Source organism: Apteryx rowi, unplaced genomic scaffold, assembly GCF_003343035.1.
Source record: "Apteryx rowi isolate R43461 unplaced genomic scaffold, aptRow1 scaffold_16, whole genome shotgun sequence".
Classification (NCBI taxonomy): Eukaryota; Metazoa; Chordata; class Aves; order Apterygiformes; family Apterygidae; genus Apteryx; species Apteryx rowi.
In genome coordinates, this window is record NW_020447863.1 from 1,036,896 (window position 1) to 1,058,016 (window position 21,121).

Consider the following 21,121-nt stretch of genomic DNA (forward strand, 5'->3'; position numbering starts at 1 on the left):
AAAAAAAAAAAAAAAAAAAAAAAAGTTAGCAGATAATTAGTGTGGCCCGACTGCTTTTAGCATTACAAAATGTATGTACACTTTTCTGATGGCCAAGATATACACCCTGAGAGTGGTTATTGTGTGTGGAATGCAGTAGTTAAATTTATAAAGGAAACTCTTTGCACATTTTAAGTAAGTGTGGGCTATGAGAAATAAAAAGTTAAATTACACCATAAAAATGGAGGAGGGTTTGTTTAAAAAAATCCTGAAGCAATCTTTGTACTTGCATTTGCTGAAACAGGACACTTTTCTGGAAATATGAATTTTAAGTACAAAGCAAGTTAACAACCAAGGTTAAGAAAAAGTTATTTTGTGGTGCATTTTGGTGAACCTGTTTTTTTTTTTGTTTTTGGAAAGTACCCTGCAAACCTGTCCCCTTGATCCTGGCGTAAAACCAAGGGTGTGGAACAGAGTCCCAACCTGGTTATCCAAATTTTAACCAGCAAAGGATCCCAAACTCCAGTATGAGGTTGGGATTTTTTCTTTTTTTTAAACTACATTGACCAACAATTTTAATCGCAAACTTTTAAGGGGTACCCACCATCACAGAGCACTACAATTCACACTGGGATATACACTTAAATTGTGATTTTTCAGAAAAGCAATAGTGCTTGTCTTCCATTTCAAGGTGCCGAACTCCACTAAACATTACAGAAATCCTTGTATTTCTGACAAGGATTTCTGACATGTTTTGCCAACCAGCCAGCTGAATTTCAACAGCAATAGCTATCATTATAAGTCTGAACTTACCTGGGGTCCTCTCTCTCCTTTTGCTCCTGGATATCCCAGTAAAAATGGAAATGGAGTAGGCCCGAGGGGGTCAAAGATTTGATACCCATCCGTTGCAGCTGGGGTTGTGAGGTTGAAGGCCTGTGCTCCGGCTCTGGTGACGGGACGAGCAGACCCCAGAGGCGGTTTGGAGTACACCAGAGGGACGTCGCTAGGATCCGCTTTCCTGGCGGGGGGCGGCACATGCTTCTTTGGAACGGGCCCATTGCTTGGGTTCTGCGCGGTTTGCTTTAGGGTCACAAAGTGGACATTGCTGGTTGTGTTATCGGTCATCCTTCTCATTGGCTTTACAGTACCGGGTGTTTCAGAGGGCTCAATGGCTGGTTTTTGGTTGATCTTGTTTTTGGTCTCTTGCTTGGATTCCTTCCTGCTGGTCACGGCAGGGCTCTGGCTCGTAGGTGGGGCCTTTCTGGCAGTGGGAAGGGGAGTTTTCCCCATGCGTGTGCTGGGAGTCGGCTGAGATATCCTGAGGGTCGCCGCTGTCACCCGAGCGAGTGAACGGGTGGGCGGCTGCATTTCAGTACTCGATGAAACAGGAGACGGTGCCACTGTGACCTTTGTGGCTTTGTTTGTCAGTCTTGGCAGGGGCAATGTGGATGAGACCGATGGGATGGTTGTTGCACCTGAGCTCCGAGTCTTTAGGGGTGCAGTGACCCTGCCAAGCTCCAAGGATGGGGTCACAGTGGTCAGGTTTTTCAGACCCTGAAGCGAGGGCTCCATGTGCTGGGGGGTACTTGGGGAGGCATTGGGATCCCTCGGCAGGAGTGGGATGAGGGGGGGCAAGTTTGGCCGGTAGGTATCTGCTTGCCTGCACTGTTTTTTCAGGTATTTACAGTAATGATGAGCTGCCTTGGCAGAAGGATAAATATCGAACTGGCAGATGGCTCCTTCAAACTGCACGGAGTGCTGGTTCATCTTTCCAAAGAGGAAAGATCCGTGTGGATCCAATGCCTCGTTCTTTTTAAAATGCAAATCCGCATGTACTCTGCGCTTCCCACAAGAAGTAAATAAAGTGACTGTCTGGCCTCGGATATTGATGGCCATATTGTGCCACTGGCCATCATGGACATCGTAATCAAAATATACAGAGCGCTTGTGGCCCACGTAAACAATAATCTTCCCAGGCACAAACTGGACCCCCAGCTGCAGTTTTTTCTTTTTACTCTTGACCGCAAAGAGAAAAGCGTTGTTGATACGGTGGGAGCACAGGCTCAGCACCAGGACCAGGTCAGTGCTGGAGCCTGCAGGGAAGATGGTACTGACCGGTGCTTCGATACGTGCTTGCTGAGTGAAGATGACCCCCAATTTGAAAGGAATGACCCCCTGAGGAACTGCACGTGACAAGGACCATCCGCTCGATGGCTTCTTCCCTGCCAGGCCCAGTCTTTGAAGAACATCCACATCTGAAAAGGAAGCACAGAGAAAATGTTAGTCATTAGGCAACCCAAGAGCTGGATCCACATAAGATGGATACAAAGGGTCAAGCTAGTCAGTGCAAAAGGGAGACAGGTTACAGGAGAGCCCAATCATCCTCTGACACAAATGTGTTCAAATAATCAGAATACAGAGCACTCAGCTTTTTCGCCCACACTTAACGTCAGGAACAAGTGCACGCTCAACTCAGTAATCAGCAATTCCCCCAATGCATCAGCTCCACGGTGCCTCCAGCTCTCTGTCCTGTCCCACCAGGGACCAGCTCCAGATGTTCTGGAGGGAGCTGACCTCACCACAAGGAAATTTCCCACTGAGCACCAATACTCCATTTCTCTGGGATTTAATTCTGAGTACTGACCACACAGCTGGAGAGGAATTTTGAATAACAGACCGAGCAGGGATTGCAAAATTTTATATCCCCAGAAGGCAAGGAACAGAACTTTCAAAGGGAGCAAAAGCCTTGTATCTGTCTCCTTCCAGATTAGTAGGCACCAGCTTTTGATCTTTGAGACTCTGAAGAGTTTAGGGAAGTGAAGGTGCCTCCCAGCATGAAAAAATTGCACCTAGATTTCCCCAAACTGCTTAAGGTTCTCAACAGCAGCACTTTTTTCCCAGCAGATCATCTTACAGCTTTAAATTATTTTCCTAAGTAGGAGGAATCAGACCTGGTTTGTGAAGGGCTGTGAGTCCAGTTATGGCTGTCGCTGAGTGGTAGAAGTAGGGCTTACCTCTAGCCTTAGTCACCTAGGAGTTGAGTGTCTTGTTTAAGAGAGGATGGGAGGGATTGCTGTCTGGAGGCACCTATCCCTCTCCCCTGACTCTGGGAGAAGCCTGCAAAGGACGGGCAAGCCAAACCCTCTGGTTTCCAGCCCCACGGTCTGACAGGAGGCACAAACAGCTCAGAGTCCAAGGCAGATTCACAGGCAACAGCAACACAAACTGGAGCCAGCGGGCTGCAACTTCAATTGAACTACTTAACTGGGAAAGACACTCAGGCCTACGCGAGAAGAGCTACAAAGGTAAGTGTGTCCAGACCTGAAGAAGGGGTTCACATGCCCAAAAGCTTGTTCATTTATTACAGCTCTAACATATGGTCTAATAAAAGATGTTAAACACATGGTAAAAGACAGTTAAAGGTAAGACTATAACGATTGCCATGACACTACCACTGTTGAAAATGAGTGAGGAGAACAGTATTTCCTTCCCTCTTCCCTGCCCAAATGCAATCCCCATTATTCAATGGCCAGCTAAGCCTGCTATTTAACTGTTCGGTGGAGAAGCCAGGCCGGGCAGGCTGCTTGCCTTGGCTATTTAGTCCAAATGCTGATCTCGCAAGGTAAGAATTCAACAATCAGAAATGCAGCAGTGCCAATCATGGCTGCACATCAGCTAACATCATAGGATTGCAGCTTTCCTAGATTAAAAGCAAAAGCAAATCAAAGCTTGTTCAGACAAAAAAAACCAGCTGGTTTTCTAAAGGGGCCTTGGAATTTGGCCTCCTTCACCCTTAACTACTAAATATTCAGCACAATTCTCAATATTTGGAGAACTGGCACTCAAAAAGAGTTCCTCAGTGTTGGCCAGAAGGGCTGTAGACTCAAGCCAGTGTGAGGCCTGTAATGTCTCTGGCCAGGAAGGGAGAAGAATAGAGAGAAAAGCTCAGTTCCTTGACTTTGGCAAAAATCTTGGCCATTTTTGTATGGAAGAACAAGTCAATCAATATTTACTGTGTCTGAGACCAGCTTTATTCCCACCTCCCTTTTCTAAGGCAGCTTTACTCATTTTCTAGCAGAGACTACCCTGGAGAAGACAGACAAGAAAGGGGATGGAAATTTTTCCAGTCTATGCGGAGGGGATAACTTATTGCACAGCGTGTGCAAGCGTTAATAATGGTACTTCTCCCACACTAAGAAATCTTGGTCCCCCACCATTTATGCCATATTGCCCAAAGGGGATGTCCATCAGCCTAGCAAAGGCAAAGCCTTCCCCTCTCTGTGTTGAATGGAGGAAGCACAGAAGTATCTTCAGACTGGATCATTTCCAGAGCCCATGAAACAGTAAAGGCCAAAGACTGTCTCTAGTGAAGTCAAGCGGGACCCTTGCCACAGACTTCAAAGGCATCAGGATTTAGCCCTAAGGAAATAAGTTTGCTGCTTAAACTAGGAGCTAGTCTCCAGCTTCCAATTTCTAGGTGTATTTTTAGCTTCTCTCCCAGAGACAGACTGTGGAGTGGCTCTGCAAGGCAGAGATACTTTACACTCCAGGAGGTTATTCATTTGGTAGCTGCTCTGCAAAGACATAAGGATGTTTCCCTGCTCAGAGGATGCTGCTGCTGCTCGAAATACCAATCCAACTGCCTCATTAGCAACTGCATCAGACAGTACTCAAGAAAAAGGAGAAAAGCACAACCCAACCTCTCCTCTCCCTCAAAACCCACTAAGATGGAGCCAAATTCTAGATGCTTACGCAAAGCCTGATTAAAACAAACCTCAATGCAGGACACGTATGTGGATTTTCCAACACCAGGTCCAGGCACACAGCTCCGGACTCCTGTATACCCAGCCTGTCTGCCTCTCCATCCCATGCCAACTGCACTGAGCTGGTGGGGCACATCCCCAAGGATTATGAGATGTCACGGACTAACGTAAAACGCAAAATAATTTTGGCTTCTTTAAATAGCGCCAGGTTTAGCAAAGCCTTTTTTCCCCTTCAATTTTTTTCCTCTGTAGATTTTTCCATCAAAACACATTATTTAAAAAATCCATTCACTTAGAGCTGCCTGGTCCCAGGCGCCTTGATGCTAGTTGCAGCACTCCTGTAGCAATATTTGAGAGAGTGGGAAAAACTTTTCTAACAGAATATGAAGCGAGATGCACAAGAGATTCTTGAACAATTATGTGATTATGTCTGAAAGAGGGGATAAAATGTTTTATTGCCCTCTCCTTCCCCCCTTCTTACCCTCCCTCCCTCTTCCCCCACACCAAAAGCTTTATAAAAAAAGAAGTAAAAAGGCAAGAGAGAAACACATCTCTGCTTCCTGGATTCTAACACCTGAGATCTGATGCCCACAACCAAAATTAGGTTGAATAAACATTACATTTCCAAAATTCATTGTCCAGACCCTTAGTCAGTGCACATCAGACGAACTCACTAACTCACGATATTCTGGATTTGTAGCACTTATGGGAAAGTAACCTTCTGCATTCCCTGGCTTTCCTGTGCGCAGGAAGACCCCTAAGCCTTACAGCAATAACTGCGGTGTTTTCAAAAGCCAAAAGCATTGGCCTAATTTCACCCTCACTCAGATCTATGAACAAGCTCTTATTTGCTTTTGTAAATCTCATATTTAAAAATCTCGAGTGATAATATGGTCTCAAGTCACCAGTGTTTACTTACAGCCTTGGCTTTCTCAAAAGTTTTTGATGTGAGCAGCCTGAAGAGCAGCCTGGCTCCGACTGTAAGGAAACCGAGCAGGATGTTTTAATTCCTTTATCACAGAGAAAGTACACAGAAAGTGGGGAGATATCTACCACGCTAAGGTAATGCAATATGAGTAAAGCAAAAGAGTTTGTTTTATACTGATCGTAACAGCCAAAAAAGATGCCAACATCCCATAATTATCATTGGAGTAAAATGATGGATAAAGACGATTCTAAACAGCACATTAAAATCTACTTGAAAAAGAGATGCCAAAACACAGTATTTGCTCTGCCTCTTTATGAGCTGACATAAAACTTGCTCTGAAAACTGCTTGACTAAGTAATTCAGCCAGATGTTCACCTCTTTTGCATTGAAGCAGAATTTGGAAAGTATTACACTTTTCGAAATTGCTGATGGCAGGGATGTATTTTCTTTTTTCTGTAAAATGGCTCCATGGGCTGGCTTACAGCTGAGCATTGACCAACCTTCTATTTTTCCTTCATGTTTTGGAGACTAAGAGGAGAGACCTGGAGTCTGCTAGTCCACTTATTGTTGTCTACTGATTACAGAGGAAGCTGTTCAGTTCCAGCATGTACCCTGAGCAAACCAGCCATGTAGAAGAGGTGTTGCTATTTTAAGATGAGATGGCTTCCTGACAAACAGATGCTGCAGAGATGCTCAGCTCCCACTATCAGCCGTAAAAACAGATTTCTTTTTATCTTCGTCAGCTCTGAAGCTTTCTGTCTCCTCATGTCACTGATGATTATGCCCCAACCTTTTGTCCTGTGCCCACAGCAGCACTGGGAGGGGATGCTCAGAGTGGGGTGTAAAGACATGGCGAGAATATATAAACATCCCCTATGGAACATCCCCCCTGCAGTGTAGGAGCTACTTGAGCCAGACATGGTATTTCTGTTATTAAGAAGCCATGTGGGACTTTCTTTTCTTGAATTCACCTTTTAGTTTTAGAACCCACTTAAGTTTGGTATGTACAACATCCTACGTGCCTGCACTGGGTCGCACAGGCACGACCAGGTTGCATTCGAGTCAAGGAAAAACCCACCTGCCAGAGACGTTTAATTCCTTAATGCCCTGGCCTCAAGGGGCACTTTCTAAAAGCAGTTAAGTGCCAGTAAATGCAGGTAGATGCCAGTGACATTTTCAGATACACCTAAGTGCTTCATTCCCACCATTTCCACTAGGCAGGCAGGCACTTCTGAAAATCCTATGGGGCACATAATCACCTGTAAAAATCTGGTTCTTTTGCCAGCTGTTAACTGCATCATCTATATCATCAGTACTGCAATGATCAGTAGTAAAAGCATTTAATTCTATGCATTAGGCTCAGACATTGATTAGATGATGATCCTAAACTCATACAAAAGCCTTCAGCTTTTACTTTGATTGAAAGGAAAAGAAAGAAAGAAAAAAGGAAAAAAAGGCGAGCAAGCAACAAGTATAATTTACCTTCAGAATTTCCCTGTGTGAATCCCAGGAACCAGGTAAAACATAGAACAGTCCAGAGAAAGCAGAGTCCCCTAAAAATTGGAAGAGAAGAAAAAAATGAGTTTCTGCAATATTGCTAACAAAAACTAGCACTGTTAAAGGCCTTCTCCTTGATCATAAGTCTAGTGAAGTCAGTGGCAGCGTCCAGCTGACTCTAGAAAATGGAGAACCAGCGCTTGGCAGCACAGCATTCACTTCTGACTGAGATTTCATTTTGCTGCCTGCGAGTGATCGAAAGTCTCCTGGATTCAGTGGGAGGTTTTCCCACCAGCATTACAGGCACTGGGCAATCCCTGAACTGGGACCAGACCAGTGCCTTTAGACGCATCATCATCAGTGCCAGGTCAGCAGCCCCTTGCTACTGCTGCTTGCTGGCACTAACCCTGTCTAGGACATAACACCAGAAATGGCAAGAGGATAAAGAAATAATTCAAAATTGGAAGGTCAACAGCCACGCCAGGAGCAAGGGTGCACATGCGTGAGAGCACACGTACGAAACGGCTGACGTGCAGTGACGTGTAAGCTGCCTTTGCATTGCAGCAAACAAAATCTGAGTCCTACTGCTTTTCTACACATTTAAAGTTATTCTAAACATATAAAATCCTACTTGGATCTACTCATCTTTTAGCGCCCAGATGTAAAGATGGGGGACAGCATCTAACCACTCAGCACCCTACCCTGATGCCACTGTGACTTTCTCTGTAGTTTGGTGTGGCTGGAAATCTTAGAAAGTGCGAGAGCTGCACACGTCCAAGCACAGTGCTCTAGCAAACTCTTTCACACCTGCAAAGAAACTGGGCAAACCTTTCTGTTAGCGAAACCAAGCCTCGAGGTGCCAGTGAAAACGACAGCACGGAGGAAAGCTCTTACCAGAAAGGTAGCTGAAACCCCCTTTTTCCCACCTGCTTCCTTGATCTGTAGCCAAACAACAAACATAGGAAACTCCTTGGTCAAGCTCACTTAAACCTGTCAGTGGAAAGTTTGGAGATTGAATTCCCTCGTCTTCGAGAGACGAGATTTAACAGGTTAATCAGCAAGGGCGTTAGGCAGCTAGAGGAATGGAGACAAAAATGTAAACGACACAAAGTCCTCAGCCAGAGGAAAGCAATGTGGACTGTCCACAGATTGTGCTTCATTTCAGCCAAACCGGTGTGAACCCCGGGATGCGCAAAGCGGTGCTGAAGTGCAACTCGCTCCTCTCTCCTGAGCTGGCAAAGCCAAATCGTTTACCACTCAGTATTAGAGATTACTTTTCTCCTGCCATCAAGTCTCAGCTTCAGTAGGAGAAAGCGTACCCAGAGACAACACATTACCCCGGGCTGGGCCAGATCCTCACCTAGTGCAGGACACTGATTCCCTCCGCCAGAATGAAGTCACAGTGATTTACACATCAGCTGGGAAATTTGGCCTTGACCATAAAAATCCATGCAGGAATCCAGCTACTAATATTTTAAGGCTTGAAGGGACAAAATACTGGAGCGGCCTCACATCAGCTGGGAAACAAATGAGATGAACCACATCATTCTTTCGCTGTTTCCATTACCCTGACCCTGGGCTGCACATTTCAGGAGCTCAGGGGCTGCTTTAATTTATACGTGAAGGAACTGCAGCTTGGACTAGCCAAATCGTGGTATTCTTTTGCCACGTGCTATAGCTGTGCATATGCTAACCAGAAACCTCAGAGAGATTTCCAGCTGGGAAGACCTGGCTGTTTTTTGGCCACTTTATCCCACAGGATACAAATGTCAGAGGGACTGGAGACAGCTGTGTCCTGGCGACCTCTTGTCCCAGTTCATGCAGGGGAGTTAGGAAAGGAAGGGAAACATGATGATTCCTCACGGCCACCTCTAGCTTTAGATTCTTTATTACTCAAAAGAGGCTAAAATCCACCCCATAAGGAAGGCCTACGTTTCCGTGCTCCCACCCAAAGGAGCAATGCACCGTTAAAACGTGGACTCAAGTCCACATGCGCGTGGAGCAAAGGCCTCACCGGGACTCCAAAGAGCCAGCGACAGGGCTCGACTGCTGACAAGAGCATGAGTAAATGAAGGGAAGCAGTGACCAACGCAATGTGAACTCCTAGGAGAGGAGGAGTCCTCCCAAGGTTCAGGACACCTTCTCTCTGGTGAGGATGAGACTTGGCACAGCCATATGTAGAACAGACCCCCATGCACAAAACACACCTAACTGAAGTCCGCGTGGTTTTTTGGAGGGGCACAGGAGTACCTTCACATCCAAAATTTGCTTCCAAAATCCTTGCTGACCAACACAGTGATGGGATGAACCTTAGGGAAAAGCCAGCATGTAATTCCATTTCAGTGACACTGACTGAGCTATGAAGGAGATGAACGCGCAGGATGGGAGCCAGCTGGCATCAGCCCTGCTCTTGGACCCCTCACACAGCCAATACTATAAGAGTTGAGAGCGGGGACAAGAGCCAAAACACTGAAGAAAAACACTTTGGCAGAATATACCAACTTAATGGAAAAAGCAAAAGCAGCTTCCAAAGGGCAGACCTGTGACTGATGGGGCTGTTCAATATTGCAGGTTTTTATAACGCAAGCTCTTTTTCCGTTACAACTCCGCAGTGACAGGATTGCATAAGCAACTTGAGCAGCAATAGTAAAGGAAGACTTCTCTCCTTAAACAGAACTCTCAAACCCACCTTTTCCTTTATGTTTGCTTCTTCCCACCTCCAGTAATTTTCACAGAGACTCTATCAAGAGGCACCCACGAAGGGCACTTATTTTTTATATTGCCCAGGGCCTCTGAGTATCAGAAGGAGGATCCTGCTGCGTTAGTCACTAGGCAAAGGCAGGTCTGTGCCACTAAACACTTATGATGCAAGTTCCTGGGGACCCTAGTGGAGACACGAACTCTCTTTATAGCAAAATGAGGCTACTGATTATAGTTTGGTTTCACTTTGCTCCTTTTTGCAGATTCCTTTGCTCAGTCCACAAGAACTAATCAGTGTTGAAAGTGCAATGCAAGAGAAGGACAGAGGAGTGCGAAGACAGGCAAGAGCAGTACTCAGGGCTGGCAGTGGCTTTAGCATCTTCCCAGTGAGGATCACATGCACGCAGATCACAACTAGAATAAACCTCCTGAGGAGTTCCTATGCAGTTCTTGCAAACAGCGACCACAAGATCCTGAAGTGGTGCCTTCAGGATGTGAAGAGATGACTACATTTCCTGGAAGTCCCTGCACATGGTGGTGTGAACCTGTTCAGAGACATGCTGAATTCAGGTCTGCTAACTAGCACACAAGTTGCAGAACTGTGCTCTGGATTTTCAGCTTCCAGATTCAATCACCATCTTCTTAATGAGCATTAAGAGATCAGATTTCTGAGCAGAGGAAGCTGGAGAGCCAAGGGAAGAGCCATCCCCTTTCTATGCTGCCTGTGCAGAGTGTGACTTGCTGCCAAACCCAGCAAAGTCATGTTCAAGACAGCGGTCTCAAGAGCAAAAATAAAGGAAAAATACTGCTGAACATATTGGTTCTTACCTGGCAATCACTGGCTTCTGTAACAGAGGAATAAAGCACTATAATGAACCTAAGGACAGTATTAAGGTGACAGCCACCAGAACAGACTCGCTTCGGAATTATCAATAAAACAGAAGTGCAAATTTGACAAAGCTGAAGCAATCTGTAGAATAGCTGTGATTAGCTAATTCTCCACTTCACAGTTTCTGGAACTGTTTGGAAAATTTTCTTTTTTTTTTTTTTTTTTAAATCAAGAGTTTTGCTCCCCTTCCTATCTTTTTTTTAAAAAAAGAAAAGTCCAAATGATTCTGACATCTTGTTTGTTAGATGGATCAAAGCTGAACAAAATGTTCTAAATCAGCATTTTTACTTATATATATACACACATATATACACACACACATATGTATATATATTTTGCCCTTAATTACAGTGGGAAATGTCTTCAAAATTGCAAAAATTCTTGCAGGATGGAAAAACGATTCCTCCCACTTCCCTCTATTCAGGTGTAGTTTTTCTGTCCAAAAGGCCAGAAAGCCAGCTGAATGCAGCAAATTGCTTTTCAAGAAGGGCAAATCTACATTTCTAGCTGTAGATTAGACAATGTTTCTTAAAAGGAGAAAATATATATATCGCTTAAGATCCTACACACATCACTGTTGGTGATGTTTTAAAAGACTCCCCAGCAGTTTTGACTGTTAACAGGAAACAAAAATCACAGTGTATGTATCCAGACTTCAGCTGCACTGCGGAATCAGTCCCACTCCCAGCTTTTTGGGGCAGAAACCTTATTCTGTACTAGTGTTGTCCTTTGCACAAGCTTCGGCTCTCTGGGGCTTCTGGAAACTACAGTATTTCTCCTCTCCCCCTCAGTTTCAGGAGAGGGCATTGGGAACCTGGTGTTGCGTAGATGTCCCTGTGTTAACCCTGCATAGCCATTTGCTGGAACTTTTTTGCAGCATAAGACAACTATTGACTTATACTGCTCATCAAAGATTTTGTCTGGTGTGTTCAGGCACCGTTGTAAAAGTCAGCTTGCCAAGGGGAGTCGAGTTTCTGAGGTATGACTGAAACAGTATTCATTTTTAACCTCCATTCAGCATCTACTTTTGGGGGGGGAGGCAGACAGGCAGATATGGTCTGGATAGGTACGTTTCCACGGTCATTTTAAAACACAAAAATTTGAGGCTGATCTAGAAACTGTCAATATTAAGTGGGCACGAAAGGAAATTCGCTTCCTCTCAACAAGACTTTAGTGTTCAAAAAAGCTCCCCAAAAATATCATCCAACAACAAATACCCCAAAAATCCAGAATCCAGCCCACTGTGCTGTGGGTGAATGCTCCTGCGTCACACATTTATCAAAACAGATTTTCAGATGAGAACTAAAAATTCATTGCACATGGAGCTGTAGAGGAATAGGGATGAAGCAGCAGGACATCAGGGTGGCCACCTGAGCTCTAACAGCACTCTGAGCAGAGCACGAAGCAGGAGGGTTTCAAAGACTGTCCCACTGTTACTACTGCAGACTACAGTAGCACAGATGGGAAACTCCCTCGGACAGGAAACACTCTAGGCCAGACTGAGACCCATCCTTGGGATGATCCTGAACCAGGATGTCTCAATTACTCCACCCTGCCCCAGAGTTCGGAATGTGTGTGTAAAACCAGAAATTCCCAGGGTTTCTCTAGCGCTATTTCTGCCAAATCTAATCTTAATTCGGGATGAAAAAGCACTTAGTACTGTGCCTGCAGAGGTCTATCTCAGGGCTTTGGCAAGTGTGGACCAGAAAAAGCTGCTGCTTCCTTAGGAGGAGGCCCCTAGTAGTGTAAGAATGATCCACCAGGGCCTGATGAAAAGGAGGAATCATATTCACAAAGGGGAGGGACCTCAGCTCCTGGCAGTGATACAACAGCAGATCTCAAGTACTGCAAAGAAGCTGTGCTCTCCTAAAGGTCTGCATATCAGTCAGGCACAAAGAAGGTCTGGATGCATAAAGAAGGACTGGTATTTGTTCCCCCGGCACTTAAAGCTCCTCTGAGGATTCTTCTGGGAGGGAAATGCAGATCTGCAGTGCACAAGACATGCAGATGAAGTATTAGCTTCTCTCGTGACGTAACCCTACCAGGAAGAGGGAGCCTTGCTCTTCCGAGGGTTTATGCCGATATCTGCAGGTGAGGGGCTGATGGGTTTTGAACCATCTGTCCTTGTCCTTCTGAATGGGAACTAGACACTGTCTCTTCATCAATAGGGAATCTTTCCCAACCCCTTACTTGGTCTTCTCTTTGCTCACCACCACTATCTGTCCGGGCTGTTGACTCTACTACTGAGGGAAGTGACAACGCTCACTTTGCCGTTGTGCTCCCAGTGATGTAACTGGAGCCCTCACCAAACAGAAGCGCTAAGCATGATCCGTCATCTAACTCCTTTTTTGTCCTTCCAGCAAACTTCTTGGCATTCCTTCATTTTGTGAATGGAGTTTAGCAGCGCTGTATAGCATTCCCAACGGTCTCCAGGTCTCCATCTGCACTTCAGTACAAGTCCATCATTTCCACTTATGTCCCTGACAGACTGGCAAAGAAAGAGGAAAAAGAGCCCAGGCTCTGCGTCTCTCTCTGTTCAGAGATTTCATACAACCCTCTCACCACGAGACCTGGGCATCCCCTGGTCCTTAATGTAACTGCAATAAACACCCTTTTGAAGCTGGGCAGCTTTTATCCCCTGCAGCCTGATGCAGCAAGGGGATGAAGCTAGGAGCTTTATGAAACGACTGGCTCAAAGAGACACATGGAGGCAGCAGAGGGGGGCTGAATGCCAGAACCTTGGCCTGTGCCCTAGCCAGGACACTATCCTTCCCTCCTGGGATACAGCTCCAAGGGACCATGTAACTGCCTCCTCTTTACTCCAAAGCACCCAGCACACATGCACCATTTGCCTGGCTGCTGCTGAACGTGCCCATGGTGCCAGTCTGTTCCCAGATCACCTACCCTGCTTGCATGGATGGTTATTTCCTCCTAAAACAGGAGCTGGCACTTCCAGCGGCTCTTCCAGGCCTTGCTATGAGAGCGGCACGCTGCTGTCCACCTTGGCAGTGCCAGGTGGAGCTGTTCAGCCGGGCTCGTGGCATTCTCATCCAGCACATGGGCTGAGCAGCCCCAAAGCAGCCTCACACCCAGTGCTGTGACAGCAAACAGGCACCCAGCTGAGGCCACTGGAAGCACAAGGTAAGCAAGTCTCCTCCACGGCCAGGACACAGCACTGGGGCTGTAAGGGGCTGAGGTGGCACAGCCACAGCTAAACAGCAGAAATGCTACAGCCTGGACCCACTCCCACTCATACACAGTTGAATGCAAAACCTTCTGCAGCCTCAGAGACCCTGTTCTCACTGAAAATGCATCAACAGAAATGATCAAGAGGAGCACTTTAAGCTTACAAAGCCTGCAAAATTTTGTGTTCTTCTGTTTTTACAAGCTTTGGTTGCTTGGGCCAGGACAAGGCCTTTGGTTCCTCCAGCACGCTCTACAATTGCTTCTCCTTAGCATGGAAACGCAGTGCTGGTCAAGCAGCCCTCCCACTTTCATCCACAGTTCTTCCTCACCTCCGGTAACTACCCACCCACCAGCCACCGTTCCACAGGCTGCTGCAGGAGCACTGGGACAAGCAGGGCCCCCAGTGCCACGTGTGAACACACCAGAAGGTTCCTAATACGAGCTGCCTTCAGGCAGCGCCACCCTAACCCACCCGGAGAAAGGCTTGAGGACGCAAGGTTGTCTTGGCAAGTGCAGGCACAAGCCAGCTCCCAGCTCAGAGGACCCCGATTAAGGTAGAGGCCTCAAGAGGAGCATCCAGCTGCAGAAACGGTAGGATGCACAGCACAACTTCTCCAAGCAAATACAAACCCCACACCAAAACCCAAATTATCTCCATCAGGAGATAATGCAAAGGGTAGCAAGCGACCTCTGCCGAGGAGGGAAAGAATCAGCAACATGCTTATTAGGCATTTAACTGAGAGGAGATCATGGGAACAAAAGACGCACATATTCAGAGTTACCAGGAAAGATCGAAGAGCAGCAGATTTCCCATGGCACTGCAACAGGCAAATCCCGTCCAGCCACGCACAGCGCCAGTCTGGGACACCGAGATGTAAGGACAGCTATATACCTCTGCTGGACAGGCAACCACGCTGCTTTCTCCTGCCCCGCTCCCTTTTTCCTAACACCAGCCTCAGCAGGTCCAGATATGCCCAAGGACTCGAGCAGGATCTCTCTGTCCTCATTTGCAGCATGACCATGGTAAACTTCTCCATCGTGCTCCCAAGCTAGTCCTCTGTAAAGCGACCTATCCTTGTGCCAAGTATCTCCCCAGCATCGGGGCCCTTCTTTCCCTTGCCTTGCCATAACACAGCAGTGATCTCGGACTTTCCAGTAAACCTTTATCCATCTGCTCCCCTTTAGACTTTTCCATTTCTGACCGACAGCCCACGCTCACGCGGCTCCGGACCCCCGTGCCAGGGCGGCATTTCCCTCAAGGCAATGCCCAGTGCTGAAAAGGTGCGACTGGGAGACGGTCTAGCACCTCCAGGCATGCCAGAGCCACATCTGGGCAAAACAAAAATAAAAATAAAAAACAAAAAAAACAAACCAAAACCCTAAAGCACTGAACTTCTGTCCCTACGAGCGTATAAACACACATACACTTCGCATGGAGAGCTGGTTGCAGCCTCTGGGAGCGGTTCTGATCTCGCCACATAACTTTACACACAGACACATGCACGCAGGGAGAGCGTGCGCTGCGCCTACAAAGGAAGCTGCACATTCATCCACGTCCAGACTCCAGGCGCGGCGCCGAAAGGGGTGGCTGCGGGAGCCGGGGCGACCCTCGCCGGGTCCGCGCCCAGGGAGGGGGCCCAGGAAGCCCCTCGCCCCCTTTCCGTCCTTTCACCCCATCTAAGTCTGGCAAGAAGCACAGGGATCCTGTACGCAACTTTTTCAAACTGCCAGGCAGAAGAATCCCAGTCTTTCCAAGGGAGTGTCGGTAAATCATCATTACATCCGACAACGCAACCAGAGCGATTAACCCTTTGCTAGTCCCCAGGAAAATAATAACAACAATAATAAATGCAATAATAATAATAAAGATAATAATAAAAGCTCATGGAGTGGAAAAGATGGCAGGCAGGGTGTGTGGTATAATTGTGCGTGTGTGTATACATATATATATATATGCATGCATACGTGTGTATATCAAACACATGAAGAACATGCAACCATGCACACAGCTGCCTTTCTGACAGTGTCCCTCAGCCCTTCCTACGGTTCTCCCATTTTCTGGAGGACTGCAGAGGAGATCTCCAGGTACTCGTGTCCCCGTGTCCCCATGTCCCCACAGCGCGGGGTCAGAGCACGGCATTTCCACGGCGCCGCAAAGGAGGGCTGCAACCCCCTCGCGGCTTGCTGTGCCTACAAAGGGTGTGCGTGTGCGAGGGGAGCCGGGGAGGTGGAATTGCCCGTGCTCCTATCTCATGTGGGTGCAACATCGGCGCCCTCCCCCCAGCCCGGTTCGCAGACTGGGGGCTCCTTTCCCCGGCGCCTGGGAAGCCGGGGGTCTCCCCTGCCCTCCGCAGCACCGTGCCCTCTCCCCCGGCCCCTCGCCCCCTCCGCACACCTCAACCCCACCGCCACCCCTCCTGCTCCGGCTGGGCAGCCCTCCTCCCAGCCCATTCTCCTCTCCAGCCCAGGACTTTTCACATCATCCCCTGGCAGAAGGAATGTCTTCCCCCACCCCATCCCAAGCCACCCGGGAGCAGAGCTCGCCCTCTCCGGGCTGCCTCTTCCCTCTCCTCCCCCTCCGGCACCCCGAGCTCCCCTGCCCTCCCCGCCATCCGAGGAGCCCCATCGCCGCCCGGGATGCCCTTCCCCAGCGCCGGGAGAAGTAGGACTTTGTACTCACCCCCTGCCTGCTGCGGTAGCTCTGAGTTTGGAGACCGGCTCTGATTCCGGCTCCATCACGTTTAGTGCATTGTCTCTTTCGGGCAATTTTTGCAGCAATCCATCAGAAAAAGGGGGACAGGCCGCTTTGTGGGTACATCCTTCCCAGGAGCTCAGCTCTCTGCCTCTCTAAGGGGCTCAGCTGTGTCAAAGACACCCCCTGGCCCGGACGGCTCACTCCTTCCTCCTTCTCTTCTGGGTCCTTTTGCTTACACAGATCTTTTAATCCCATTTAACTCCCTCTCGGCAGACTGCAATTACCTTGGGAAAAAGGAGAGAGAACAGAAAGTACATGCTAGGAAGCCAGGCTGGCCCATGGTCGCTGGATTTCTCGCCTCTTTTTTTCCTCCTTATTATTAGTACAATTTCTGTGATCTCTGATTTCCAAAGTCCTTGATTGAAAGTGTTTTTTTCTTAGCTGTTACTTTTTTTTTTTTTGATTTGGTTGGTGGTTGTAATTATTTTTATTTGCAGTGCAGATGTGCCTCCCACCCCCCCAAGGATCTCTCCTCTGGACTTAGAGAGGAGAGGAAAAGGCAGATTTCGAGAAATGAAAATTATTTAAGGATGTCCCTGCTGCCTCTCTCTGCTGCCCTCCTCCGTACTATCGAAGCACTTACAAAAAATAACGCAAAGTAAATAAATAAATAAAAGAAGAAGCTCTTCAGCCAGAAGAACAGCAGAGCAATAATCGAGGACCCCTTCCAGCCCACGCCGCGAGCGGGAGAGAGAAGAAAGCTGCAGCGGCCAAGCGCTCCCAGGCCGGAGAGGCCACCGAGGACGACTGCCGGCCGGGCCCACCGCGCTCACCTGCCGAGGCAAGCCTGGAGACAAACCCCGGCGCAGACCCTGCCCAAAGCTGCTTCAACCCTCCTCACCGCGGGATGGCAAAGGACTTGCGTTACAAGGTACCTGACGTGGCTTCTCCCCTTTGGCTCAGGGCTTGGAGGAGGCAGTTCAGACTGTGGAGGTGGCCGAGACCCGCGGGAGAGACCCTCTGCCCCCCGGTGCCTCCTCATCCTGCCCCGCTTCGCCGGGGCGGGAGGACACAGGTGATTTGGGTGTGGGGCACCCCTGGGACCCTTTCTCCGCCCACCAGCAAGGGATGGAAGCTGGAGCCCAAAGGGCAGGGAGGAGGAAATGCATGTTTTATGCAAAGCCTATCGTAGTAAGTCAGATCCCAAGCCCACTTAACCAGTCTGTCAGGAGAAGAGACTTAGCGTTGACCAGTGGGGATAAAACCATCCCTTAGCCCCCTCCTCTTCTAGCTACGCAAATTCCCCCTAAGCTCCTGCCACCTTACACCCGCCGGTGTTGCAGGCGGGTCCCTTTTGCCCACACGTGTCCCAGGACAAAGCAAACCCACCAGCTGTGCTCCAAAACTGCCCGGGCAGGAAAGCACAGGCTTGGTGAGCCGGGGCAGGGGGGCTGTGCGCTTCCTCACGCAGGTGTTTGGCCCAGAGGGCAGCAGCCCTCCTGCCCCCAGGCAGCCGGCCCCACTGGGCACTCCTGCCTCCTCTCCTCTCTGCACCCCGCTCGCCCCCCTCTGCCCTGCTCCCTTCCCCCTCGCACTGTTTCTGTGCCTTGGACACTTACTTTGCAGCAAGGTGAGGGGCTGTGCAACGTCTCCTTGCAGCCCCACGTTCATTGGCATTCACTTGTCCCAGCAGCTTACCACAACTTCTACTTCTTAAAAGTAATAGTAATAAAAAAAAGAAAAAAAAAAAAGAAAAAAAAAAACAAGGAAAAAAACCCCAAGCCTTTTCCTCCCTCTTTCCCCTTCAATCACAAGGTGTCTCCTGAGCTGGGAGCCAGCAAATGCCTCCCAGGCTCATGGGCCCTGGCAGAGCCAAGGCTTTCTGGCAAGTCTGAGGTTCCCCCAGGTTCAACAGATAATCCTTCCCCCGGATTCGTGCAGGCAGGTCCCCCTCGGGCTGTGCCTCCGCGCGTGGGTCATTGATGCTGCAGGGATCCAGGAGAGAAGATGGGTTGGGACCAGGCGCTGGGAGGGACATGGATGTGGAAGAGGTGGAAATGGTAAGGCTGCCCTTGTCCTTTTAAATAGCTGCAGCCAGGGGACTCCGCTTGCTGGCTGGGGTGCCCCAGGTATCCGGTTTCAGCAAACATCAGCTAATGAGCAGAGATCCAGCCTCCAAGGGGCAGGTTCAGCGGTGCTGAGCGGGATGAGGAGGCAGGGCGCAGAGGGGGACACAGGACACCCCGACAGGAAGGGATGGAGCAGGGACCGGGCTAGAAGAGGGAGGGAAGTGCTAGGGCAGAGCTGCAGGCAGAGGCAAAGAGCTGCATTTCCACTGCTGCTTGAGGATGGAGGGCTGGCTGCAGGGCGCCCTGCACTGGAAGGTTTACGGTGCAAAGGACAGGTCTTGCAAGGTGCTGAGCACCCAGTGCCGGTCTGAGGCACCAGTGTGGGTTCGGGCCTCAGACCCGAGATGCCCAGAGTCTCTCTTATGAGATATGGGGCCATATCTCCCCAGAGACAGGGGAAGAACCAGAGAGAACAAAAGCATCTCAAGCCCAGATATGGGCACTAAACTTAGAGGCCCCCCCTTGAAAAAATACAGCCAGAAATGGGATCATCATTGACCCACCAGGTACCCGGACATGAAGCTAGGGAAATGCTGTTATGCTCACACAGAGCAGAAAATTCAAGGACCCCCGGCCTGACTCAGCAATGCATGTTTTACTCAAAAAATAACCTCAGAATGTGGCCAAAAAATTAAGGTTTCCACCATAAATCAGACCTCCTGTACACATGACATTTTCTGTTACCAGGCATGCTGAGGACTTTTCTTCTTCAATATATGTATTTGGCTGAGTTGTGGTTGCTTGCAGGGACTGTGGCTTTTCATCTCCCAATTTCTATAAGCACAAAATTTTATTCATACCTTTGCTCTGAAGCATCTGCATTTTACTTTCTTGCTTGCTTTAAAAGATGAAGCTCTAAGTAATATTAATAGAGCACTAATAGATTTGAAACAAGCAGGGTTATGGCTAGGGTAAATAAGTCTAACAGCCTCCCTGCCTGCTGTCCTCATGGAAACCTTAGAGGAGAGAGCAGCTAAGTCATACACATCCAGATACTTGTAAGAAGTTCGTATGCACAGACAAACCCGTATCAACCCCCTGAAGTCCCAGGAGCTCAGACTACCCATCCCAGACAGCTTCAAGGATCGGGGCTTTAGGGCCAAAAGGCAGTCACACAGCTTGTCAGAGACCACATAAGATCTCTATTTTCTCTGCTATTTTTTTTCCTCCCCAGCTGTTTTTTCCATGTTTCACACTCATGCATTCCTCACAGACTTGGCTAGAATGTTTCTCTGTTTAAGGTAAAGCCTTAGGTTAAAAACAAACAAAACCCCCCACAACTTTGCAAAGAAGTGAGTGGAAATTCCTATGCTGTTGAATACACCTTGCATCCTCCCGCTCTCTTCCACTTTCTATCTCTTCCAAAACCAGCAAGTCTTCAGTAGCCTCCTTTCCCCTTGGAAGCTCACTGGCCACAAAGGAGCAGGGCACTGGCTTTCCAGACCATGAGACAAAAGAGGAAGGAAAACAACGTGTTGCAGAATGGCTTGCTGGAGCATGCACAGGTAGCCAGTGAGCACAAGGACTGACAACGCTTCAGATTCACAGCGTTGTACCTAGGACCAACAATAAAGCAGCCTTGCAACCCCATTCTGCAAATATTTATGTATGTACTTAACTTTACTCAGATGAGCAGTTTCAAATTGAACACATGCATAAAAGCTTTCGTAGCGTGGAGACGTGAATGTAGCCCAGGAGTAGGAAAAAGAGAATTAGTTTAAAACAAAAGGAAGCCCAACAGTGCTGAAGCCAAGACTAGTGCCAAGTGAATTCAGGTTCAAAAATCAGACCTCGTTCTTCAAAAAGAGAAAAGCCACAACATATGATCTGAATAAAAATATATTTAGCAGATTTATTTTTCTTCCTTTCCAAATTTAAATAGAAGCCATTTTAAAAGGCTAAATCAATTGAAGTAAATCAGCACAGCAATGGGACACGAAAAAAACTGAATTGACCATTCTAGTTTAATCAGCCAAAATAAGAAAAGTACAGGGGAGGAGGCAATACCACCATACACCAAACAACTTTGGGAACAAGGAAGAGAACACTTGCTTTTGACAAAATGAACCTCTTAAAAAAAGCAGCATGTCATTACTGGTTGAATAAATACAGTATTCAAAATACTCATCTATATTTACCTAGCTTCCAAAAGACTCAACACCCACCTCTCCTCTGGCTCTGTAGCCTGGTTAAGCATCAAGGCTCTTATTAATATCATCTCATACCTTCGCTCCTGTTGGACGACCAAGTGAGAAGGCGTCTAGGAGCCATGGCAAGCACACGTTACAGCTGTGCTGCACAACCGACAGCACCCGGCTTCAAGGACCAGAGGAAGGCCAGGCGTTAACCCGGGCT

At 48.0% G+C, this 21,121-nt stretch overlaps 1 protein-coding gene across 1 annotated transcript in view; it reads right to left on the bottom strand.

Annotated features, from left to right (window-relative positions):
- Nucleotides 1-17,181, bottom strand: part of COL27A1 (collagen type XXVII alpha 1 chain) — a 168,403-nt gene extending 151,222 nt beyond the window's left edge. The window contains exons 1-3 of the mRNA XM_026059675.1: nucleotides 16,623-17,181; nucleotides 7,153-7,223; nucleotides 793-2,234 (exon numbers count right to left, since the gene is read on the bottom strand). Of these exons, the coding sequence (XP_025915460.1) occupies nucleotides 793-2,234; nucleotides 7,153-7,223; nucleotides 16,623-16,678 (1,569 nt within the window). The 5' untranslated portion in view covers nucleotides 16,679-17,181. The remainder of the gene's footprint in view (nucleotides 1-792; nucleotides 2,235-7,152; nucleotides 7,224-16,622) is intronic.
- Between the last annotated feature and the right edge of the window lie 3,940 nt (nucleotides 17,182-21,121).